The sequence below is a fragment of the Ursus arctos genome, unplaced genomic scaffold (genome assembly GCF_023065955.2).
Source record: "Ursus arctos isolate Adak ecotype North America unplaced genomic scaffold, UrsArc2.0 scaffold_5, whole genome shotgun sequence".
Classification (NCBI taxonomy): Eukaryota; Metazoa; Chordata; class Mammalia; order Carnivora; family Ursidae; genus Ursus; species Ursus arctos.
The window spans coordinates 13,166,926-13,192,969 of NW_026623067.1; the positions used below are offsets into that span (position 1 = coordinate 13,166,926).

Sequence of the window (26,044 nt, forward strand, 5' to 3'; positions counted from 1 at the left end):
AGAAAGCAAGAACGCAGTAGCACAGTCTGCACCGAAGTCAGGGGCAGCCAGAGTGAGCAGCTGCCCCAGTTTGCCCAGGACCGAGGGGTTCCCAGGGATGTGGGAAGCTCAGTCCTAAACCCGGGACAGGCCCAGTAAAAGTCAGACGGCTAGTCACCTTGGGTTACACCCTCAGACGGCATGACAGACAATTTCCTGAAGGGAGCGTGCAGGGGGGTTACGGCAACCAGCGGGGCCGGGCCAGCTGCAGGGGTGCTCAGCTGCAGCATGACCGCTCAGAGACCCAGACAGGGCAGGGTGGGAGAGGCCACCAGACCGAACCTGAGGCCCCAGGGAGGAGAGTTCTCTTCTGACCGCACCCCTTCCCTCCCCAGACCTCCTACCGGCCAGGGCCAACCAGAAGCCAGCGGGCCTGGGACCCCCCTGAAGGCCAGTCTCCCAGGGCACAGAGCCAGGGGAGGGGTAAAGAGGTGGTCTGGTGCCTTTCTGTCCCAGAGGAGACGCTTGCCTGAAATATTGGAGCCTGAAATAATACACTGCTTACCACCACCAGCACCTGCGTCTTGGCCAGAGAGCCCCCAGGATACCCCACTGCTCTCCACTCACCCATGTCCAACAGCCAATGCATGCAATCCCCAATTTCTGCTCACCCACACTGACCCCCACCCTCTCCTGGCTGGGCAGGGCCCAGCTGTTCCTGGGTGCCATGGCCCCAGAGGGGGACTGGCAGCCCTGGCATTCCTGGGCCAGATCTGGGCTTCACAGCACCATTTGAAATTCTTTCTTTCTTTCTTTCTTTCTTTCTTTAAAGATGTATTTATTGGGGCGCCTGGGTGGTGCAGTGGTTGGGCGTCTGCCTTCGGCTCAGGGCGTGATCCCGGCGTTCTGGGATCAAGCCCCACATCAGGCTCCTCCGCTAGGAGCCTGCTTCTTCCTCTCCCACTCCCCCTGCTTGTGTTCCCTCTCTCGCTGGCTGTCTCTATCTCTGTTGAATAAATAAATAAAATCTTTAAAAATAAAATAAAAAAGATGTATTTATTTATTTGAAAGAGAGAGCCAGCAAGAGAGCACAAGAAGGGGGAGGGGCAGAGGGAGAAGCAGGCTCCCGGGCTGGATCCCAGGACCCTGGAATCGTGACCTGAGCCAAATGAAGACGCTTAACCAACTGAGCCACCCAGGCACCCCGATTTGAAATTCTTTCTAATCAGAAATCAAACTTTGGCTAAAAAGCAGTATTTGCGGTACAACCACATTATTGTTTAAATAATGACCACCAGGGGCGCCTGGTGGCTCGGTCAGTTGAGCATCAGACTCTTGGTTCCAGCTCAGGTCATGATCCCAGGAGTCGTGGGATTGAGCCCCGAGTCAGGCACCATGCTCAGTGGAGAGTCTGCTTGAGATTCTCTCTCTTCCTCTCCCTCTGCCCCTCCCACTCATGCTTTCTCTCTAAAATAAGTAAATAAATACTTTTTTAAAAGAAAATAATGACTACCATTGCAAAGAATAATGTTTTGGGGGTTGTAAAAAGCTGACATGATTAACCCTTAAAAATGTTTTAATTCTTTATTTCCTAAAATGAATATGTATCTCTTCCAGAAAAAAAAAGTTATAAAGATTTATAATTCGCCCTAGCTTTTTTTTTTTTTTAATTAACTTACAGTCATGAAGAATACAGGAGTTGAGGCTTGTGGCAAACTCTTCCTTGGTCCCTGCAGGAGAGAGAAAGAAGGTACAACACATCCGTGGCTCCAAGGAACTCCTCAGGAAGGTCAGAGGGGATGGCGGGGGTGGGGGGCTCTCTTGCCCCAGTGCTGGGGTTGGGGGGTGGGAGTGGGGTGCAGCCATCTGGCAGCCAAAACTTTGCTGCACAACCCTCCCCCTCTCCCATGCCCCAGCCAAGCTCCTGAGGCCTTAATCCCTCCAGACCTTCACTCTGGGAGAATTCCTGCCTCAGTTTCCCATCCAGCTCTCCATTTCTGGCCGTTTTTGAACCCTGGTCCGAGGCCAGTCTCTCAGACCCTCCCAAGCCCTGTGCCTTTTGCAGACAACCCCGCCTTCATCCCCAACCCCATAGAGGGGAGGAGGGAAGAGTGAGGGGAGGTGGCTTCCTGCCCCAAGCCCAGGTCTGGCCTGGTGCCTCATGCTGCTTTGTGCTCCCACCACAGGTCTCAGCTGAGGACCAGCTACCCTGGGGCAAGGATCTCCACCCAGGTTGCCATACCCAGGGGTTTCTGACCTGAGTTCCCTGAACCCTGTCTGCTGCCATGGGCACCACTCAAGTCCCCTTAGAATCTTGTGCTCCCCCCACGCCCCTGTTTGGAGTGATCCAACTTAGAACTCCAGCTGTAGGCTTCAGCCCCCTGCACCCCCAGCTCCCTGGACCCTCCACTGAAGCCTGGGAAACCATGCACGTCACAGCTCTGGGCTGGGCTGGGTCTCTCTGGGCTTGAGGAGCTGACACCGAGGTCTGCTGGCATTTCTGGAACAAGGAGGAACAAGAAGACCAGGAGGAACAGGTGACTACAGGTCACCCGGCGGCCACAGCCCAGCTGGGGTAAGTGGAGACTGGTGGTGAGGACCCTGATGACAACACGAGAGCTGTTGAAAGCCCAGCAGAGGCTGGAGTTCCCATGGGAGTTAGAGGGCAGCCCTCATCATACCATGCATCCCACAAGCCTCCCCAGGCCCCACTGGAAATGTTACAGAAAAAAGCCACTGAACAGGGCCAGTGGCCAAAGGATAGCAGGCACATTCCACGTCTACCAGGCCAGTCATGCGGTTTTAGTGGACTGCGTGGGAGGAGGAAGCAGATCTCCAGGGTGTTTGGGAGAAACCAGTCAATGAACAAATCCCCAACGATGTAAGTTGACTTAAGGTTTGAAAACACAGTGCAGGTGAAGGAGCCATGTCCGTGGCAGCTCTTTGCCATCCTAGCACGTGATCCTACTCCGTGGGCCAGAGGGGTTAAGGTCGCTCCTGGAAAGTGGGGCCAGGTCCATGCACGGGGATCAGCCAGGCCCTGTGGGCTTCGGCCCCAGCCACTCAGGCTCAGTGTCCCGGGAGCACAGGGACAGGACGAGGCGGGGGGAGGAGTCTCTGCCTGGTATCCCATCCTCCTTCCTCTGATGGGGGCTGAGTCTGGACCTCCTGTTCAGACCAGCCCCCTACTTCCGAGCTGGGTGACTTTGGGCAGATTGCTTAATCTTACCAAATCCCAGGGCCCTCCTGGGTTGCACCAGGCCAGGTCCCTGATAAGGCCCCGGGCTGGAAGGGGCTCTAACCAGCAGCTGGGGTCACCATGAACCTCAGATCACATTTCTCACAGGTGGAAGGATTCAGGAATTTATTCCGTTGCCAATGTCAGAAGTCACTTCAGAGTGCCTCAAGGGAAGATGGGAACTTACTGAGCCTTGATACTGAGAATTCCAGGGATAAATCTGCCTTCAGCCCCAGCTAAATCCAGGGGCTCCAAAAAACGTGCATCCTTCTCCGTCCTAGAGATCTGTTTTGCTCTGGATTGCCTCACTCTCAGACATCCCTTCCCCACCCCACCCCAAAGTGGACAAGAGGGTCCCCAGCATCACCAGTCTACCCTCCAGCCAGCTGTGCCACCAGGCAGGGAAGAAGCTCCTATTTTCTGATGTCCCCCTGTCCCTGAACAGGTTGTCAAGAGCCCAGCATGGGCCACATGCTGATCCCTGCACCAATGCCAGGGTCAGGGGGATCTAATGGCTAGGTGGCTAGGCCCAGGCCACATCACTGGTCTCCAAAGCAGGGGGTATCATGTTAACCCACATGCTGATACCTCCACAGGGGTCCTAGGATCCATGCCACTCCCCACTGGGGAGCTGTGAATGCCCAAGGAGGATGGGAGGCAGATCTGGACCCTGGTAGGACCCCAGGGCTCCTGGGGTCTTGGTGCTGGGAGAGGGCCTGATGACACACTGCTCTTCTCACCTCAGTTACACAGGGCGGAGGTTGGTCTGGGGTAGAACTCTGGTCCTCAGCAGTGGGACCCTCGCACACGCCTGAACCTCCCTTCTCAAGTCTGCTAACTTCCTCTGGCCACCTGCCCTGGCTCTACACTGACCTGTACCAACTCCAGCCCCAGCCCAGGCCCAGGCAGAGCCTGGCATGCTCCCCATCAACCCACCCCACCCGCCTTATGGTATCCAAACCCCATATGGAATTTTCTCGCTTTCTGTGTGACAGTGGATTACTGTCTGCCTCCCACCACTCCGTAAGGGCCACCTAAGGGCCCGGCGGGATTATGGGATTATTCTCACTGATCCTGAAGTCCCTTAAGCGCCAGGACAGGTGTGAAGCAGCTGCTTAGGAATGAGGGAGGGAGGGAGGGAGGGAGGGAGGGAGGGAGGGAGGAAGGAAGGAAGGAAGGAAGGAAGGAAGGAAGGAAGGAAGGAAGGACATGAAAGCAATCCTGCCCAGTGAAGGGTGAGAGGCAGATACAGCGGCTCCAGAACGGGCTGCACTCTTTCCCAGCAGGATGACTCAACCAAACCCCTTCCTTATTGTCTCTGAGCCTCAGTATCCTCAACGGGCAAATGGGTAAAGCAAACACCCCTTCCCCGTAAGACCTGCAGAGCCGCGGTGAAGCTAGAGATTACATCAGGGAAAATGCCCCAGACAAGATGCAAAAAGCTGCGTTTTGTTCTCTAACACGACTGGGAAGGATCTGTTTAGAATTTGAAGATTTTTTTTCTAAGTAAAATAAAAAACACCAGATGGCTTCAAAGTACGCAAATGTTGGGCCAGTTCTCGTGACCTTCCTCGGGAGACCGAGGCCCGGAGCGCAGTGGGAGGGGAGGAGACAGCCAGGAACCAGGGCGGAGGAACGCGGGTCCCAGTGACTCACGGCGAGGCCGGATTCGGGCTCCGGGCCGGCGGGCGGGCGGGCGGAGAAGCCCCTGGCTGGAGCGGGCCAGGACGCTGAGGACAGGCCGGCCAGCGAGGCTCAGGGCGGGGGGCGGCTCCCCGGGTCGCCCCAGCTCCGCTCACGACCTGGGGAATCCCCGCCTTCGAGTCCCAGCTCTCCAATAAATCCTGGGTTCGAACTCTGCCACTGCCAGAGTTTGCCAGCTCTGGCCGCCGCGTTTGGGCAAAGCCCCTTTCCACCTCGGAGGGGCCCCAGTTTTGTCATCTATCCGTGAGGCTCTAGAGTTCCGTCCTCACAGGGAGGGGAGCAGGCTTGAAGGCCTCCCGTGCGCCCTTGGAGGAGCCTGGCACACAGAGGGGCACGGGGGGGAACGCGTGCACCGTGCCCGACGTTGTGCCCTGGGCCTCACGCTGTCTTAATCCTCACCCCCGGCCCGGGTAGGGAGCTTCCACTGTAATCCCATTTCACAGACGGGGGAACTGAAGCACCGAGCCACTCAGTGCCCCGCCCAAGGGCCCACGCCTAGACAGCGTTGAGTCTGGATCTGACCTCAGAAGGTCTACCGCCCCCAGGCCATCTCCTGGACCTGACGCCCGCGCGCCAGGGGAGCGGGGAGCCGCCCCTCACCCAGATCCCTGGCTCCTGGGGGCCCAGTCCCCGCCGTTGTCACGACAACCGGGGACCAATGGGGAGCGGGCAGGCGGGAGGAGGCCCCGCCCCAGCCCCGCCTCTGGCGGAGGGCTCCGAGCTAAAAGGGCCAGAGGCCGGGCGGCGGGAGCCGGGGCCCGCGGAGCGCCAGGCGCGCACGGAATTCCGAGTGTCCAGAGCGTGCAGAGTCCCTGAGCCGCGAAGGGCGAAAGCAGCAGCCACGATGTGCGGTGAGTGTGGTGGGCGCGCGTTCCGGGCCCCCAGCCTCTCGGCGCCTGGGCCCGAGAACGGGGCGCCGGGGACCCGGAGGTGGCGCGGGATGGGGCACCGATCTGCCCCCGTCCTAGAACTAGGGGCTTTCACCCGCCGGGCCTGCCTCATCGTGCCCCCCGTGCCCGAGGGGCTGTTCCAGGGAGGTGTGGGAGAGGAGGGTGACCAACCCCGGTCTCGGACTTGGTGAGGGCGACCCACCCGGCCCCCCAACAGAGGAGACAGAATTGGTCCTGTCCCGGGCCTGGACCTTCACAATGCAGAAGTATCCGCACCCCCCCCCCATGTCCAGTACAGAAAGCGCCCCCAAGTCGCCCACAAAGGCGGCCACGCGCAAGCTCAAGCATCTCGGGTGCGGGGTGCCCAGCCCAGCTCTCAGCCCACCGCGCCCACCGCGGAGAGGCGACCCCACATGCACCCTCCCGGCAGCCCGCCGGGCTCGCCCCGGTGGCGTCGGGAACAGCCCTCGTGCGCTCGGGAAGGGCCTGTGCGATCTCCTCGCGTCCCAAAATGAACCTCTTGTCCCTGGAAGGGTTGATTCTGTGTTGCCGCCTCTTTGCTGAAAGAGCTCTCGGCGACGCTTGGTGAAGAGGCAGCATCGACCGCCGAGCCTCGAGCCGAAGCTGGGAAAAGGAATCCGGGATGGGGAGCAGGGCTGGGCTCGGGCGTCCTGAATACCGCGGCGACTCGGTGCTGTCCGGGGAGGCTGCTGGGCCGTGGGGAGGGCGGCCGCGGCCCTGCGCGCACATCTGCAATTCCTTACTCTCCTGGCTGGGCTGCCTCCGCTGGCTGGGGAGAGGGCCGGGAACTTCTGCTGGGACAAAAGGTCACTGTGCCTTTTTTTTTCCTTGAGTAGGATTCAGTTACCCATTCCAGCCTCCTGTGGCTGGAGGACCTGGTGGAACTTTTGAAGCCATGAAAGGCCTCTGTCTGACTTCGCCGAGGGCTGTAGGGTGGGATGTGCCAGCGGCCAGCCCTGGGCCAAGATCTGTACAGGCCTTGTTTCTGAGGCCAGCCGCTCCTGAAAGTGAAAAAGAACGTCTGACCAAAGAGCCGCAGCCTGCTTTGGGATGCAGCCTCCCCCAGCCCAAGCAGGCATCAATTTAAATTCCTGAACCTTCAGCAAAAATCTCAGGGCTGCGAAGCATCATGAACAATGTATGGGGCTGCCTGTGGGTGTTTCTGGGCAGAGAGATGAGGCCAAGGTGGCAGTTTTGCCAGAAGCTCTTTGGGTTCTAAACCCCTCAGTGTGACATTCAAGGCCCTTGATGGGAGGCCTTAGAGCCAGACTAGTGGACGGACCAAGACCCTTGCTCTGGAAGGATCTGCCCCTCTGGCACTGGCAGCCTCCCTCCTTCCTCCTCTCAGGTGCCCCCACCCCGACACCCTAGCCTTCCTAACTGCTTCCTACCTGCATCCAGCTTTCTCTCTGGTGCCTGGAGCCTAGACTAAGCTCAGACTCTCCCAATGTGGGGTTTTGTTCTGCTGTCTTAAGGGGCCCCACGTGTTTTGTCCCCTAAAGAAAGGATGAGCTTTGGGCTGTAACTACCTATGTCCTCACATCAAGGCTCCCCACTGGTGGGTCCCACCCTGCAGGCCTCAGTGAAGGCAGGGAGCCGTGTGGAATTCCCACATGGGAAAGTTATTTCCTTTTCAAGTAGCCAGGAGAAAGTCTCAGCTGGGTGCTAATGTGTTTTTTACAGCTCTCCTATACTTGCCAGGCACCCCTTGCACAGAGGAAGCTGTCCCAAGCCCAAACCTCACAGCAGCAGCTGGCTAGAATTAAACACGTTGTTCTGGGGGGGGGGGGTTCTGGATGATGGCCTGTATATGTATGGCAAGTGATACTGGTTTTCCTTTTATGGTTGTGTCCTTTTGTAGTGGGTTTATTTCGGCTTTCAAAAACTTAGTCAACTTTATAGAAAAATGTTAAGGAAATGATTGCATACTTGGTATAACGATACGTCAAAAATTGCAGAGATGTTCCTGGAATAAGCCACTTAGCCTCATCGCATTCCCTGTGGGGACACTGAGGCCCAAAGAGGTCTGTGCACCCCTGTGTCTAGGAGTTGTCTAAAACGACTATGGCCCCACTGCGATCTGCCACTTGGAAGCCTCCTCAGAGGTCATATCTCCAGGGCTGAGTTCCTATAGGGGTCAGCGGTTGCTAATAATGACCAGGTTCAGATTGGTTCTTGCTCCCCCTCGTCTTCGCTTTCCTCCTCTCCTTCCTTCTTCACTCACTAGTGATTGACTGCTCCTGGAGAGGGCCTGTGTTTTCCATGCCCTGGGGCCAGTAGTTAGAGAGGGGCACAGAAGTGGTCACCAGGCAGGGGTGAGATAACTCATTAGGTAAACGCTCCAGACGGGGTGGACCTTGGGACCTGTGCCAGGCCAGTGGGCACCTGTCTTTCTGTTCAGGGCTCAAACTATTTCTTACACCCACCAAATGACACAATTGGGAGATTTCCCATTAGTAAGGATTTTCGACTTCTCTTGAAAAAAATCGGAAGATGAGCAACCCCGAGTGTATCTATCTGAACAGTGCACCGTGGCCCCTAGGATGATCCCGTCCAGGGACCTCACTCACTAATATTACCCAATGGCCTACATGTAGTCTGAATCTGAGACCCCAGCGTAGCGGAGGTGGGGAGCCCTGACTTTGCCAGGAAGAGTGCCACAGGAGCCTGGCCTCAAGTAGGAACCCCACAGAGAGAAGGGAGGGGACAGGTGCGCCAAGCTGAAGACACAGGATGTACAAGAGCATGGTAACAGGGACCACGCATGCGTGGGCACTGGGCAAAAAGGATTGCACTTCCGGTCCGTGAATTCTTAAAAGCTTCCCTATCCTTTACTACTGCATTTAGTAATTTATTGGGGGGGGGGAGATTGGCTATGGAGAATTATCGAATTCTTAGTTTTTGCTAGAAGCAAAAGCCCTCACTTTGAATTCATTATCTTTTGTCTTAGTTGGTGTATTAGTGTCTGTCGGCCCCTATAACAAATTGCGACAGACTTGCTGCCGTAATACAACACGAATTTATTTTCTCGAAGTTTTGGAGACCAGAAGTCCAAAAGTCAGTTCTACTGGGCCAAAATCAAGGTGTCAGAAGGGCCCCACTTTCTCTGGATGCTCTAGGGAGAATCTGTTCCTTCCCGTGGCTTGTGTCTCCTTACTCCAGTCTGTGCCTCTGTGGGCACATCACCTTCCCCTCTTCCATGTCAAATCTCCCTCTGCCTCCCTTTTATTACACTTGTGATGGCATCCAGGGCCCACCTGGATAATCCAGGAGAATCTCCCATCTCCAGATTTTTCATTTAATTGCATCTATAAAGACCTTTTTCCATATGAAGATTTTTACAGATTCTAGGGATTAGGACCTGATATCTTTGAGGGCTGTTATCTATCCTGCTGCAGTTAGGTTCTTGCTTTTAGGCGCCTTCCCCAAGAACAGCCCAGTGTTGCTAATCCCGGATGTCCAAGACATGGCCATAAGGATATTGACCAGAAGGCTACCAGTATCCCCTCTATGCCCAACACACACACCCAAGTCCCCTGGTCCCAGAACTTGCAGACTGGACCCACCATAGTCAAGAAGGCGAATGTAGGCCTCAGTTAAAGACTTCATCCTTCACCGGCATGGTGTCACATACCCAGTTGGACCAAATAGTTTTCACAGTTTTTCTAAAAGTCAGGTCTTGCGTCATATAAATATGGCGCTCATTCCATTTGCTCTCCATGCGTATACATACCCTTCCTGCTCATCTCTTCCCTGCAAGAAGCAGGCAAGGTTTTATTCCCCCAGAATCAAAAGGGACCACCCCCACCCACACACACACAGTATATTTGCTTGCTTGGTGGTCTTCACGAGAGCTTGTTACGTGCTTAGGGGCTTGTCTGTCATTTCAGCTGAGTAAACAGCCATCCAGGAAGATTATATGACATGGAGGAGAACTCACCGTTTTGTCCCAGACTTCTTCCAGCTCTGGGAACCCCATCCTATCTGATACCCCTTTCCTCCCTGTTCAGTTCATTAATGGATGCCTCAGAAGGGGCTAAGCTGGAGTTGATGGGGCACGGACTCTGGGGTCAGGTCACTTGCCTTGCCACCTCTCCGAGCCACAGGATCCTTGCAAAACAGAGCCCCTGCTTGGGGATGTGCAGATAAGTGTTTGACAAGTGGCTCACCGTGGCTAATATGAGGTCGTCCCTGTGAGGTCCCTGCGTGTGGAATTGAGAAGAGAGGCGTGTGGTTGGCTCTTGGGAGCCAGTCCTAGCAGTTCCCACACGCTGCTCACATCCTGCCTGCAGGACTCCCATGGGCACTCTCAGACAGAGGGCTTCGCGGAGACCAGCTGGAGAGGGGCTCAGCGCTGGAAGTGATCTCCCCTCTTCCCCCTCCTCCTCCCCATCATCACACCATTCCTCCCTCAGTCAGTCTTATTCATCGGGGCTTTCCCAAGTTCACAGGAATCTTCCGGAAATTTTGTGATGTGGCATTAGTAGACAGTGCTTTTAAGTTGAAGGATTATTTTTATATTTAGTGAAATCTGCTTATAAAGGAAGATGGACTTGAGGTAACAACACCCTAAGGAGAAAGTTCTGGAGATTAATTTGATGCAAAAATAAGCAATTTCCTCTGATCATCTGCCTCTTTCACTTTCAAAGGGAACCTTTCCCTGAAAAAAGTTTGACTTTTTTTTATAGCCAAATTTTAGCTATAAGACTTACACTTTCTTAAAAGTATGTTTTAGTGCAATTTAGAGTATGTTTGCTTCTCTCTTTGCTCTTCGTGCAATCCTAAAACGACAGGGACACGAAGAACTTTTTTATTAAAAATAGAAATGCCTTGCCCACGTTTACTGCAGGAGGCAGAGTCTTCTGTTATCGCAGAGATTCCAGTGGTGTGGTAACTTTAACCCATGGAGTCCCAGTGAGGCCAGAGCCAGGGAGAGGCTGTCCCGACCCCGAGCCAGGCCCTCGGTCCCTGTGTCTTGCCGTGGGATCTCTGCCTTTGCTCTCACTTCTGCGAGGAGGTGACAGTAATTGTCCCCACTTTATCTGTACCGTGTTGCCCAGAGAGGCCACAACCTCCTCTGTAGTCCTCCCTGTTGGCCCAGTGTCCTCCCCGACCTGGGGGCCTCATCCAGGAGAGTAGACCTGCCCCACCTTTCCTAGCACACCACATACACACACCCAACCCTCAAACCCACACTCACGCCCATACACACTCACACATACCCAACACTCAAACACAAACTCACACACATCCCACGCTCAAACACACATTCGCACTCATACACATTCACGCGCACCCCTGACGTTCAGACACTCACACACATACACACTCTCGCACACACACATACTCAGGAATTTTCTGAGGCGGAAGTCCAACTGGCATGCATGTTTTCTGTCTGGGTGGGGAGTGACCCAACTTGAGAAGTGGACTAGTATCTAATCTGTCCTAGGCTCGTGGACTAAGAAGGTCAACCCCTTCAATGCTGAGAAGCAGGGGATGGTGGTGGAAGGAGCGCCCTCCGTCTGGGGGAGGGGTGGTCCCAGCCTGGCTGGGTGGTGATGTGAACCCACAGAGCGAGCCCCTACCCTGGTGGGGCACAGGCTGGATCTCTACCCGGGACTATCCACCCCCACTCACACGGAGGGCAGGGCTTTCGTTGTGAAGCTGACGCTCGGAGAGAGGGAGAGAGTTTCCAAAACTCCAGCCACAGACAGATTCAGAATACAGATCCCAGCCTGCCCACAGTGAATTTGACCTCTTCCCTTGTCCTCTAGGCCTCAGACAGCCCCTGCTCCCCTCCACTGCTCCAGGCACCCCAAGGGTTATAAAGATTCCAAGATCTCAGTGCTCCTAGTTCTGGCTGTGTGTCCAGCGAATGCTGCCTCTCGAGCTGGTCATTGTCATTATCTGTCGCTTGGAGGTTGAGTGTCCCCTGCATGTGTGGAAGGACCTTGTCCTGGTAGCCTTTGGTCCTGAGTCACCCGTATGAGCTCTCAAGCCATTTGCAGAGGGAGTGCTAGAACCCCCAGACCCCCAAGATGAGCCAAGCAGAGGGGCCGCAGTCCCCTTTCAAAGGGCTAGTCTCCATCCTGCATCATGTCTAGAGCCTTTTCTGGGGTTTATCTCAGCTTTTCTCCCTCTAGAACATTTTCTCGCTCACTTTCCCTGTCAGATTTAAGAGTAGGGCCCTGAAAAGCTGTTTGGAAGCTCTGGATGCCAGGGTGGGGTGTGGGCACGGGGCATGTGCTGAGCTGGGGTGGTTAGGCCACAGCCGACTCTGTCCCAGGGCCAGACATTTCTCGAAGCCACCTTGGGAGGGTTTCACCATCCTGCCTGTGCAAGGCAGGGAGGGATAAGGGGGACCCAGAGTTGGCTGTCATTGCCACGGCCTGCAGTCAGAAGCCGCATAGTCTGGTGGGGGCCAAGAGGAGTCTCCTGATGTCGACACGGCCCTGGACCCCACCAGGGGAGCTCGGAGATCTTCCCACCAGGGGTGAGGTGGGCATCTGTCCATAGACGTGAGCTATCCCTCTCTATGTGAACTACTTCTCACCCCTCGGGGTAGGATTGTAAGATAGGGCTTATGCTGATTTTGGGGGACAACAGGGAGACACCCTGCAATCACTCAGATAGACCTGGCTGTGACTTACTCAGGTCTTTGGCCTTGGAACCAGAAGTGCCCTTCTGTTCACTGCCTTGGCCCAGGACCTGGGGAGAATCCGACGAGATAAGTTTCTGAAAGGATTGGCTTCCTGGGTGCCCCACACATCTGCTGCTTGACATCTCACACTCCCCAGGGGCGGGAAGACCCTTGGGGGATACTGGGCCCGTCCTTTTAGTCACTGGAAGGTGTGCTCAGACAGAGCTTTCTCCTTGTGGCCCTTGTTCTTCTGGGTGAGTGGGACGGGGGAGCCATGGAAGAGTCAGTGAAGGCAGATTGTGCTGGCTGACAATCCCATGCCTACCAATATGGAATCCTACAGAAGCACATGGTAAGATGGTAAATGGGCACGTGGCGAAATAGTGTGACCGTACAAAGGGCACACGTGCAGTAGGAAGGGAGTTTCTGCCCTATATCCAATACCCTCCTCCGAGGCAACCACTGCATCCCCACCACTCCTGGGTCGTGGGTGCCCTTCCAGAAACACCGTATGTGTCTCCCCCAGCCCTCCCTGCATAATTTCATCACGTTCTGCGAGCTGCTTTTTCCCTTGACACATCTTGGAGATGTAGCTTGTTTTCCAAGAGGACACAGAGCCTCACCTTGTTCTCTGTGGAAGGCCACCTGCCCGTGGTCCCACGGTGGCCCCGCCACGTGGCTGCACTGCTGTCACTTACCTGGTCCCTGCCAAGCATCAGGCTGTCCCCCACCTTCAACAACCGATGTCTGCAGACAGCGCCGAGCGACCATCCTAGTGCGTGCACGGACGCCCCTCTGCAGATATCTGCTGGATCCGTGCCTAGCAACCGCTCTGGTCAACAGATGTGTACATTTTTAATTTTGAAAGATTGCCAAACTGCCTTCCAGAAAGGGTGCGCAAATTTACCCTCTCTCTTGATCGTCAAACTGCTTGATCTTCGCTGATCTCATAGGTAAAAAATGGAGTCTCCGTGTGGCTTTTGTTATGTGGTGGGGATTCCAGAAGGGAGTTCTGACCGTGAATGGCAAGAGAAATGCCTGGGAGAGCAGCTTTATTCCCTTTCTTTATTTTTCTAAAATAGTAAGAGCCTGGTGTCAATGCTGGGTGCTTTTTTTTTTTTTTTTCACTTCATCTCGAGAGAGAGTGCGGGGAGAAGGCTGCCAAGAGAGCTGCAAGAGGAGAGGGATGGCGCTTAGTTAATGAAAGAGTTTACTGAGTAGATGTCCACATGCGGGAGATTGCATGTTGAAATTAGATTTATGCTTTCTTGCGCAAAGACCTTGGAAACCACTCCTTGGCAGCCCCCTCACCACAGGGTTCTCCCAAACTGTGCATGAGCGGCTGGGAGCCTCCTGGCTGGGTGTGGACACAGCTGGTGGTCCTGAGGACAAGGACGCTTTAAGCAGCTCTGCCGCCCCTCCTGGGGCTCTGACAGCAGCACCCCCACCTCCCCACCAAGGAGGCTATTCCGGAACTGAGAGCCAGAGGCACCTCCAAGAACGGACGTGCCTGACAGAAGGACTTCAGAAGTGCGCTTGGGCCCAGAGGAAGGGGAATCTCACGGGAGAATCGGAGAGCAGAGCCCTAGAGCCCCCTCAGAAAGGCATTTCAGATTCCAAACCTTTCCAGAGTTGGTGTATGGGCCTTTGAGTCATCTGCAGAGTGTCCGCTCCCCTTCGTGAGGTGCAGCTGTAATTCTAGAAGGATTCCCCGGATGCCAGGGAAGACTCCAGAAATGATCTGCGAGTGGCTCCCCCCCTTCACATAATTGTCTGCCATGCCTACGTGGTCTTCACAGTGCCTGGACTTTGCCCACGTCCCCCCAGGGAACTTTGCGGAATAATGAACATTAGGAAAATTTCACCCCAACGTTAGATTGTAGTGGTGGCCGATCGACTCTGTGAACATAGAGTTGACCCTTGAACAATGGGGGTGTTAGGGGCGCCAGCACCCCACGCAGTTGAAAATCTGTGTGTAAGTCTGACTCCCCCCAAAACTTAGCTACCGTTGGCCGGAAGCCTCACCCAGAAGCATTAACACATATACTGTATGTTATATGGAGCACATACTGTATTCTCATATTAAGTAAGCTAGAGAAAAGCTAATGGTATTAAGAAAATCATAAGGAAGAGGGGCGCCTGGGTGGTTCAGTCAGTTAAACGTCTGCCTTCTGCTCAGGTGTCCTGGGATCGAGCCCCACATCAGGCCCCCTGCTCAGTGGGGAGCCTGCTTCTCCCTCTCCCTCTGTCTGCTGCTCCCCCTGCTTGTGCTCTCTCTCTGTCTGTCAAATAAAAAAAAAAAAAACTTAAAAAAAATCCTAAGGAAGAGAAAATATATTTACAGTACAGTACTATAGTTATAAAAAAAAAAAAAGAAAGAAAAAAAAGTGGAATTGGGCAGTTCAATCCCGTGTTGTTCAAGGGGCAACTATTCTGAAAACCACTGAATTATACACTTTAAATGGGAGCATATTATGGTATGGGACTTATATCCCAATAGAGCTGCTCACAGTTTTTTAATGTTTCCATTAGAAGGTAACTATTGGTTTTTGGGTTTTTTCTGTTTGTTTTGTTTTTTTAATGAGTAAGGGGACAAAAATACATCCTTTGCCCAGACGTGCTGAGGTTTGAAGGGCAGGGGACGGTGTGAGCTCCTGTGACCCAGACACTCAGCGTCTTCGCCCAGGGGATGCCTAAACTGCACGCGGGGCCTTAGCCTCAGCGTCTCTCACCTGACCTCGAGTCAGCCAGGAACGCAAAAATAGCTGACCGCCAAAATTACCCTCAGCCACGTTAAAAAGAAAGTGTCTGTCCCAGCTCAGAAAGCACGGGGTGTGTGTTTCTATATAGAAATTCTGTACTTTAATACTTGTGTGCAAATATATCCTGTGTACAGTAACATACAGGACCTAAGAATGCAAAATATCATTTTTAGCGCTGTTTAATTTTATCGCCTCGCTTTCGACTACAACTAGAATGAATTTTAGCAAGTTCAGTGTTCGTCTGCTGTGATCATATTCCCATCCCTTTAAGGCACGTCAGATCACTCATTCAGAGATACTATTTTGACTTGAATCTAATCTTTTTAATGACTGGAGATATTACAGGAGGTTTTGTGCTCAGCCCTCAGTTTCCCTTCGGAAGGTTGGCCTCTCTGAGTATCATCTCCGGCATGTTCCCCTAATGGACGTATAACATCGTATACGTTTTGGGTGTACTAAATGATTTGGTCTGTGTATATATCGTGAAATAATCACCACAATAAGATTACTGACCATCTAGGGGCGCCTGGGTGGCTCAGTCGTTAAGCGTCTGCCTTCGGCTCAGGGCGTGATCCCGGCGTTATGGGATCGAGCCCCACATCAGGCTCCTCTGCTGGGAGCCTGCTTCTTCCTCTCCCACTCCCCCTGCTTGTGTTCCCTCTCTCGCTGGCTGTCTCTCTCTCTGTGGAATAAAATAAAATAAAATCTTTAAAAAAAAAAAAGATTAGTGACCATCTAACCCTTCAGATAATTAACATTTTTCCCTGTGATGAGAACTTTTTAAAGTTCTAAGCTACTCTCCTAGTAACTTTCAGATATACAATAGAGTATTATCAGCTGTAGTTATCACACTCTGCATTACATCCCCAGGACTTACTTATCCTATAACTGGAAGTTTGGTACCTTTTGACCGTCTTTACCTGGTTCCCCCATCTCCTCCTCCCCCACCTCTGCCAACAACCAATCTGATCTCTGTATCTGTGAGTTTGGGGTTTTTTGGATTCCACATATGAGATCATACAGTCTTTGTCTTCCTCTGTCTGGCTTATTTGACTTAGCATAACGCCCTCACGTTCCATCCGTGTTGCTGCAAATGGCAGGCTTTCCTTCTTTTTTATGGCCGAGTAATACTCCATTGTAAATATATGCAGTAATCTTTTGATCCGTTCGTCTGTGGACGGAACACTTAGCTCGTTTCTGTGTCTTGGCTATTGTAAATACTGCTGCAGTGCAGGGGATGCGGGTATCTGGCAAATTTTTAATCCCGGCCAGACCTTTCTGTTATCCCAGGAAAACAAAAATTTAATTAGGAAAATTAAAAATTAAAATTAAATCATTAAAATCGGGGAAATAAACCTTTCAATCCCATTCATCCCTGCGGCAGCACTGCCCAGGGGTTAGGACCATTTTAAGTCCTGAGGTCAAGTCTCCTTGCTTCCTGGTCACAGCCTCCCAGAGAGTAAAGGGAGGTCACGACAGATCAAGCCTCTAAGGCTGATGGGAGCTCCGATTGACACCTGCGTGGGGACGCTTGGCCCAGTGCCTGGCACATAGTGGGTTCTCAGTAAGATGAGTTACTACAAGTATTCCTGAAGGCCAGTATTGTTCACACTCCACACTCTTGCTTCCCTGAATAAAGTGGATTTACAGTCACTCTACTCCACGTACATTTACTGAATAAGGACGGTGTGCCAAGACATAGTGAGAAATATAAAGATAGAAGTGCCAGCCTGTGTCCTTATCGGGGATGTAGGTGTTCCAAGATGCACGAGCACTGGGGTGGCCCAGAGCAGGGGAGCACATCTGGCAGGGGGCCTGGGAGGGGCAAGCCAGCCCTGGGAGGTGGGGGGAGCTGAGCTTTGAGGAGGGCAGGTGTCCCCCAGATGGGGCAGGGAGGACAAAAGGACAGAGGGACGTCAGGATGGGGAACTCACAGGGCAGGACAGAGACAGACCAGGGGTCCATCGTCTCGAGCAGGGAGGGGGCAAAGGAGTTTAGGGAGAGCCAACAGGACGACTGTTACTTCCTATTTGGGAAAATATTATTCTGAAATACCAATGCAGAAAATAGAGCCAAATAAAATCTTCTGGGCGTGCAGATCTCCCTTGAAGATAGGGATTCTCCGAGGGCCAAGAGATGGTTTTATTTTTGCCGTTGTAAAAGCAGCGTTTGATGATAAAGCTCCAGACAATAGGGCCAGGCAGAAAGGAGTCAAGGCCTTGGTCCCTGGGAGGACTCTTCCCAGGCCTGTTGCATGCAGATCAAGGAGGCCAAGTAGGTGAGGACTTCCCGATGTCCCTTAGTGGCCTGGTGGTTTTGCTGATCTTTGCTATTATAAATTATTTTTAAGATTTTATTTATTTATTTATTTGTCAGAGAGGGAGAGAGTGCACACAAGCAGGGGGAGTGGCAGGCAGAGGGAGAAGCAGACTCTCCGCTGAGCAGGGAGCCCGATGCGGAACTTGATCCCAGGACCCTGGGATCATGACCTGAGCCAAAGGCAGACGCTTGACCAACTGAGCCACCCAGGGCCCCCTGATCTTTGCTATTATAAGTCGCCCCAATGAAAGCCATACAGAAATTCTCTACAGTGTAATTGCCAGGTCAACCGGAGACTTTTTGTCACGGGCTGGGCTGTGGGTGACGTGGGTCCCGAAGCAGGAGGGGAGCACGGCTCTCGGTTATGCCAGGGGAAGTCCACACATGCAGCCCAGACGCCGTCCAGCGATGCCACCCGTGCTGGCGTCCCCAGAGCTGGTTTCTTGCAAACACCGACCAAGTGATTGATGGACATGTGGTCCCCCCTCTTTTCCCAGGAATCTTCGCGTACATGAACTACAGAGTCCCCCGGACGAGGAAGGAGATTTTCGAGACCCTCATTAAGGGCCTTCAGAGGCTGGAGTACAGAGGCTATGACTCAGCAGGTGGGTCCTGCGGGGGGCCACAGCGTGCACGGAACCCTTGTCCATTTAACTCAAAAACTAGAGAACAGTAGAAAGAAGAAATAAGGGCAACAACAAAAAAATCTCCACCCAAAGCACTCCCATCCATCTCTTTGTGTCCCTGCTCTGGTCACTGCTGTGCCTGTGTTGGGGTGGTCTGGGGGGGGCGGGGGGAGTCGTGCATAGGTATTTTTTATTTTTAACATCGTCATTATAGGATTGCAATTTTATGTCCTGTTCTCATCTCTCTCTCTCGCATTTTCCGTTACCCCAACCTCTTCCTGACCACCTTTCTCGGTGGCTGCACATTCCTCTGATGGATACTTAGATCGCGTCCCGTTTTCAATTAAGCAGCCTGGGGAGGAAGGGGGAGCTGGACAATTTTAGAGGCCTGTTAATTCATAACGGAGAGCAAGTCGGATGAAGGATTGCAGGATCGCTGATGCAGTGGGGATACCAGCAACAGCGGCAGAGTGCAGAGCACAGGGAGATGAAGGCCTTCCGGCGAGCCCGCTGCCCTCCGCAGTGGGCCTGGAGGTGCCCCCCCTGCAGGCAGCCTTCCAGGGCTGCACCCTGGTTAGACGCCAGGCCTGCGGCCACAGCCCAGGTCCCAGGCGCGCATGCATTCCCTGCTGGCTGTCAGACCTCTTCTTTCCTAGTCGGTGTCCTGAACACGGTCTAGCTCTCTTCCAGGCCACCAGCCTGGCAAACAAGAACGGGTAAACCCACAGTGCTGTGCAGCCCTCCCCCGGGGCCGAGCTCTGTAACAGAGTCTGGGAGACAAAACGTCTAATGCCAGTATGAAAAAAAAAATCATGTGTCTACCACAGGTGTGGCCATCGATGGACATAATAATGAAGTCAAAGAGCGGCATATCCAGCTGGTCAAGAAGAGAGGGAATGTCAAGGCTCTTGACGAGGAACTTTACAGTGAGTGCAACACACACCCAGTCAGGGCAGTAAAGGCAGCGCGGCTCAGTTTAAAATCTTTATTCCAGCAGCACCTGAGACTGACACTGCGAATGGATGGAGTCACACGGTGGATGAATAGGAGGGTTCAGCCCACATTGTAAAACTGTGTTTCTCAGGGTGTGGGACGGGTTTTTTTAGGAGGCGGTGCACGAGCATTTTTTAAAAAATATTTAGTGCTTAAGTATTTATTTTAATTTTTCTGGCAAATGATACCGCTTCTTCATGTATAGTAGGGATCCATATATATATACATATATATGTGTATATATATGTATATATATATATATATATTTTTTTTTTTAAGTAAGCTCATTTCGGTTAGCGAGTGAGGTTACTGGGAAGTACTGAGTAAATCACAGCAGGGATCTGGCGGACATCCCCAGGATGGGGCCCTTGCGGTGGAAGGTGGGACGTGCTTTTGACGTAGCCGGGGTGCGTCCGTGTAACGATGTCACCTCACCATAACGGTACTGTGTCAATGCTTCTTTCTCTTTGATCTAGAACAAGACAGCATGGACTTAAAGGTGGAGTTTGAGACCCACTTTGGCATTGCCCACACGCGCTGGGCCACCCATGGGGTCCCCAATGCTGTCAACAGCCATCCTCAGCGCTCAGACAAAGGCAACGGTATGTCATAGGGCCTTGCCCCCATCCTGAAGCTTCTGCCTGGCCCTGACCTGCGCCAGCATTGGTCCACACCCACCACCGCTGGCTTGCTTCTCTCCCAGCCCTGTCTTCCGTGAGGATCCACACGGGGTGGCACCGGGCCCTAGACGGGAGGCACACTCAGCCTGGCTCCTGGTCGATGCCGACCCTCCAGGCCTCCCCAGGAAAACAGTGGCGCTTCCCATGACTGCCGCTGGCTCTTGAGACCCAGCCTGAGTGGGACTTGGCAGTGGGAGGGGTGGAAGAGTCTGGGCGCTGCTCTTCAACAAGGGACTGCAGTGTTCTTTTTTTTTTTTTTTTCACTTTTGAGGCTATCTTATTTATTTATTTATTTTTTTAATGATTTTATTATATTACGTTAGTCACCATACAGTACATCCCCGGTTTCCGATGTAAGGCTCGATGATTCATTAGTTGCGTATAACACCCAGTGCACCATGCAATACATGCCCTCCTTACTACCCATCACCGGTCTATCCCATTCCCCCACCCCCCTCCCCTCTGAGGCCCTCAGTTTGTTTCTCATAGTCCATAGTCTCTCATGTTTCATTCCCCCTTCTGATTACCCCCCCTTTCTTTATCCCTTTCTTCCCCTACCGATCATCCTAGTTCTTATGTTCCATAGATGAGAGAAATCATATGATAGTTGTCTTTCTCAGGGACTGCAGTGTTCTGGAGAGCTGGGCGCCTCAGGGAGGGATGGGTTTCCTTCCACCGAGGAGAGTGGTCTTGAAGCAGGGAGGGTGGCAGTGCTGATTTTGGTTCATGTCTGAGGTGCCGGCTCCCATCCTGGGCCCTGCAGAGATGCCTCGGCTGCCAAAGCCTTGAGATCTGGAGAAGCAGAGGCTGCAAGGGGCAGCCCAGGGGCTCCCTCCAAGCACCAGAGCCCTCCACTTGGCTCGCTGCAAGTTTTTTAAACCTGAGAATGATCATACCTAGAAGTCTAGACTTCTGGCGTCCCTTGAAAAACTGAAAGGTATGGTAACTGCTCTCACGGTATCTTGGAGTTGCACTGACAAGCAGCAGTCCAGGGTCACAGAGTGGGGACGTGGAAACTGCTCAGGACAGTCACAGGGATACCAGGCCCTCTTTGGTGAGCTGCAGGCTCCCCAGTTCTCCCAGTCACCCCTTTGGGCCAGCCCCAGCTCACGGGTCCACATCCTACGCCTGGGCCCCCAGGAAAGTTCTCCATGCTATAGTTCTTAACGCCCCCTGGCCCTTCTCATGGAGGAGGCCTGGCGGGTCTGGAGATCTCAGTGGGTCTCCATTCTAGGTTAGACCTGGTCGTAACCCACACCTGGGCATCATGGGGGAGTGTATCCGCCGGAGAGAATGATGTCTGGCGTCAGCTGGGACCCCCACCCCAAGACGTCCCCTGGCATAGTGCAAGTTCTTACCAAGCCCCATATTAGCGTGAAAAGCAGATACATCAGAGTCTCTGAGGAGCGCTTATTGGCAGGCACTTAGCTATACACTTGGCAAGCCTCACTGCCGTTAATCGTCATGGAAGTTGGGCCGCAGGAGAGACTGGCGCCTCCCTGCTCAGTGTCCTTTACCCCTGTGAACAGCGGCTCACCCTGCCCAATTTGGAAGGATGAGCCCCATGCCCCCTGCTTGGTCCTAAGGACCTAGAATGTGCATCCTGCCAAATCCCAAGCCGGATACAGAGGCTGATCCCTGGAGCAAACACTGTCCCCAAACTATGTACCCTGAGAGGTTGCCATCCCAGGTGATAAGGTGAACCCCCACTTCAGTGTGGACGAGGACTCTGAGTAGATCCCCCCCACACACCCAAATGCCTGCCCTGACTCAGGATAAATAATTGAAAACAACATGAGAAGTCAGCAAAGATTCGTAGAATTTCTTTAGCAACTCATCAGGGATAACCGAGGAGCATATTTTGAAGGAAGACTTACACCCAGCAACCGCATTACACAAGAAAATTACACAGAGTTCTCACAAAGAAAACACAGATTCTGGGAAACAAACTACCGATGAAAAGTTAAGACAATTGACTGAAATGAAAAAATGGGACAAGGTTAAGAAAATAATCTGAAGACACCATGTCAGAGTTGATATGAAAAATAAGAGGGGGATGGGTACGGAGATCCATCAGGTGAATTACATCCCCAAGAAGAGAACAGAACAAATAAAACAGTAAAAAAACAAACAAGCAAAAAACCCCAAAACAACAAAAACAAAAACAAACACGTAAAGCTGTAATAGAGTTCCGTTGTGCCTAGCACATTTGCCAAAAAGGCTTTTCTATTCAAGCCCTCCCAGTTTTTGGGTTACCTCCCCAAAGTAAACAATAGGCTGTAAAAAAAAATGGTAGAGAGGAAATGATGATAAAAATAATGAAAAAGAGTAAAGAACTATCCTGTACTGAAAAAAAACTTGAATTGGAGAACCAAAGTTTCACTGAACAATAGTATCTAGACACATCCTGGTAGAATTACTGAATCCCAAGGCCGATTAAGGGTCTTTCTATCATCTGGGCTCAGAAAAAAAAACCCTCAAGCTGGTTTCAAACCTTCAAGTTATTCATCATCCATTGATTGAGAAAATGCAGGGGTGACTAAGCAGACCAGGGTTGGCCAGGGGTTCCCCCGCGCAGGGAGTAGTAGTGCAGTGAGACAGAGAAGCTGCAGCCCGCAGACCCTGCAGAGAGAAGTGCTCATGGCTACACAGGAATGTGGGGGAGCCCGGGGATGCCAGAATTCCTGGGGATTTTTCCTCCCCTGAGAAAATCAGGATTTTTTAATTAACTAATTTTATTTTATTTATTTAATTTATTTTTAATTTATTTTTTTATTTTAAGATTTTATTTATTTATCTGAGAGAGAAAGAGTGAGTGAGAGAGAGATTGAGCATGAGCAGGGGAGGAGTAGAGGGAAAGGGAAAAGCAGACTCCCCTCTGAGCAGGGAGCCCAACGTGGGGCTCGATCCCAGGACCCTGAGATCATGACCTGAGCTGAAGGCAGATGCTTAACCTACTGAGCCACCCAGGTGCCCCTAGAAAAATCAGGATTTTTAAGTGAAAATTCAAAATTTTTAAACTGAAATCTTTTCACAGTGCAGTGTGGGTCCACGCATGTGGACTGCTAGCTTGTGGCCTCATTGAGCCTAAAGCTGGTTCGGAATGCCTGGGCAAGTTTCTGGATGATGAAGGGTTCATCCTGCCCCATTTGACATGAATACCAAAGCGTGTTTGACGATGCTGTGGGCCCCAAGTCAAAGCTCTGTGCACGGTCAGACTGGCTTTTTACCCGAAGAGAACTGTGTATTTCCTCGGGTGTAAGCTGTAGCCATAGTAGACGGTAGACGTCAGCTCTCATCAGCGTAAGTGATGTTTGCTAAACAGCAGACTCTGTGGGAGTACAGCGTGCAGAGCTCCAAGCTGTCAGATCACTGTCTTTCATTTCTGACTTGAACTTCACCTTCTCATAGCTTCTCTGTCTTCACCAAACTTCTGTTCCAGAATTCGTGGTCATCCATAACGGGATCATCACAAATTACAAAGACCTGAGGAAGTTTCTGGTAAGATCCTTCCCCTGGGTTGGCATGTAAGTCAAGTGGTTTTCCCCGGAAACTTTCCAACCAGCTGGTTTCCCGTGGGAGACAGAGGCGGGAGCTGAGTGAGACCCGCTCTCAGTCCCAACTCCACATTGGATAAACGTCGCCCTGGCTCGGCCGAGCTCCCCACGTCTTGCTGGAGAAGACACCGGGGCATTGGCATGTACTGCAGTAGATTGACATAATCAAGAGAACACGACCTTCCTTTTATGAAGGTGTCTGCACTTTAATAAAGTGTTTACATAACACATCAACTCCTACACCAAATGGAATGTGTGGTGGGAAGGCAGACGGCGAGGGTCTAACGTAGGAAGCGGTTGCGGTGTTGGTTGGGATGTGGGTGGATTTGACTCAACATATTTGATCATGTTGACTGCTGTTATGTTGCAATGTCCAGATTAACGGCAAGGACAGGCTTCTGAGGCGGGATGATCTCAGGGACTACTGGAATGACTCAGCTATGTTGGGCGCTGGGCTTCTGGGAGACATTTCTGATCCCCGTTTTCCTTGTTCTTATCTTAAGTCGCTGCGAGGGCGGGTCATAAGGGAGGAGAAGGAGCTGGCCAGGCGACCGGCGTTGCGCAATGCCAGTTATCTGACACTCTGTCCCACGAAATATTCCAGGAAAGCAAAGGCTACGAGTTTGAGTCAGAAACAGATACCGAGACCATTGCCAAGCTGATTAAGTATGTGTTTGACAACAGAGAAACTGAGGACATTACGTTTTCAACATTGGTCGAAAGAGTCATCCAGCAGCTGGTGAGTTACCGGTCCCACCTGTGTAAATACATCAACCCTGCGTTCCCTCACTCCTCGGGGCTCTGCCTGAAGCCTCTTCATTTTGGGGAGTTGGAGAGGCCCTTAGAGGCCTGGGGACGCTGACTCTGGGTCCCTCTGGCTATGTGACTGAGTTGGCAGACTGGCCACACGGGGCCTTGGGTCTGCCCAGGATTCCAAAACATGGGGGATTTCACACGGAAATCCCGATGTGTAGCTGGTCGTACCTAACCCAAGTCTACCAGGGTACAAGGAGGGACAGAATGTAGGAGACAATTTTGCACCAAGGATTTAAATAGAGCATCGGGAGTCTTGAGTTAGGAGAACTAGATCTGTGCTGGTTTGCACGACGTAGGAAACTAAAGCACAGACGGCAAAGGACAGTCCTCGCTACAGAAATAATAAAATTAATAATAACCCACGCCTCTATCGAGTTTTCTGTATGGCAGCCACGGTTCTAAGCACTTCAAGTGCATGAACTCACAGCAGCCAAACAAGGTAGGACGATTCCCATCTCCGTTCACAGCCGGGCACAAATTGGGCAGTTGCTCAATGAAGGGGCGGAGCCAGGGTTTGAACCCAGGTGCTAGTGCGAGTCATGAATTTTCATTCTCAGAGTTGCTCCCCAAATAGATGCCATCCCAGAGGCCCAGGGCAGGCCCTGGCTCCTGTTCTCATTTCCTGAGGCTCTAACTGCATCCGCCCGCCCAGATGGTCACGGAGCTGGGATTCTCTGCTTGTGGGCCTGGCTGGGGGGGAAGGGGGGGGCGTCTGTTGAGCACCATGAAATGCACAAGTTCCGGGCTTTGGTTCTTCAGCGCGGTACTGGCTGTTTTCACTTTCTCCTCCTGCCATCACCCTGCACGAGCTGTCCTGCACTCGGCTCCCTGAGGGAGTGACCCCAGGACCCATCCCCTGGGAGGAGTGGCCCCTGTCTGGGGCAGTGGGCGAAGCTGGCCGGGCCAGAGCACGGCGTTCCTCACGCGTGTTTGCTGTGTTTGTAGGAAGGCGCGTTTGCGTTGGTTTTCAAGAGCATCCACTACCCGGGAGAAGCCGTTGCCACCAGGTGAGGCTCAACACATTGACATTTCAAGAATAAATCAATAAAATGCAGTCACTTAGCTTGCAGCCCAGGGGAGAAGTGGGGCGTCCGACAATCTGGAAGGTAGTCTCTAAGGGACAGCGGTGGCTGGGGTACCCCACCAGCTCTGTAACCACAGCTTCTGATTTTTAAAAGAGGAACCAGAAAGTTGGATTTTTAGTTGAAATCTCCATATTTTCAGACATTGGCAACAAATTCAAATTAAAAATAGAATTGTATAGTGAGGGGCAGATACAGGTTGCAGGTCAGTTTCGGAGGTTCTCTTTAGGAAAAGCATGCAAAATTATGAGCATGAAACTGGGAACACTGATTTGAATCCAGTAGAGAAGAGGCCTTGCAGGCCCCGAGCTCAAGCTTCATCACCTTCACAGAACAGGTGTTCTAGGAATCAGCTGAGAGGGCCTGGGTCAGCCCACATGTCCCTCTGTTAGAGCCCCATGGCTCCCAGTGCTGTGTGGACTCATTCAAGCGGGGCTGTGAGTGCCCTCCTGTTCTTTTATATTCAGATGACTTGACTGTCCCTCTCTTCATCCATCCATCTGTCCATCCACCATCAGTCTGACCATCCATGCACACATCTATTTGTCCCTCTGCCCATCCCTCCCTCCATTCATCCCACCAAAATTTTTGAGCACTTACTCCATACTGGGCCCTGGGGACCTAGTAACACCCCACCTGGTCCTGCCCTTAGGGACTGGACATTTGTGCAGGAGGACAGAGTGGGGCAGAAGGTCTTGATGCTCTCTGTTGGGGATTGGGGGGACAATGCCCTGGGG

General features: G+C 52.5%; 1 protein-coding gene across 1 annotated transcript in view; it reads left to right on the forward strand.

Moving 5' to 3' along the window:
* Positions 1 to 5,427: 5,427 nt before the first annotated feature.
* GFPT2 (glutamine-fructose-6-phosphate transaminase 2) overlaps positions 5,428 to 26,044 on the forward strand; it is a 41,339-nt gene continuing 20,722 nt past the window's right edge. Inside the window, exons 1-7 of the mRNA XM_026507704.4 lie at positions 5,428 to 5,772; positions 18,051 to 18,158; positions 19,007 to 19,105; positions 19,649 to 19,774; positions 23,295 to 23,353; positions 24,014 to 24,148; positions 25,171 to 25,232. Coding sequence (XP_026363489.2) covers positions 5,580 to 5,772; positions 18,051 to 18,158; positions 19,007 to 19,105; positions 19,649 to 19,774; positions 23,295 to 23,353; positions 24,014 to 24,148; positions 25,171 to 25,232 — 782 coding nt within the window. The 5' untranslated portion in view covers positions 5,428 to 5,579. The remainder of the gene's footprint in view (positions 5,773 to 18,050; positions 18,159 to 19,006; positions 19,106 to 19,648; positions 19,775 to 23,294; positions 23,354 to 24,013; positions 24,149 to 25,170; positions 25,233 to 26,044) is intronic.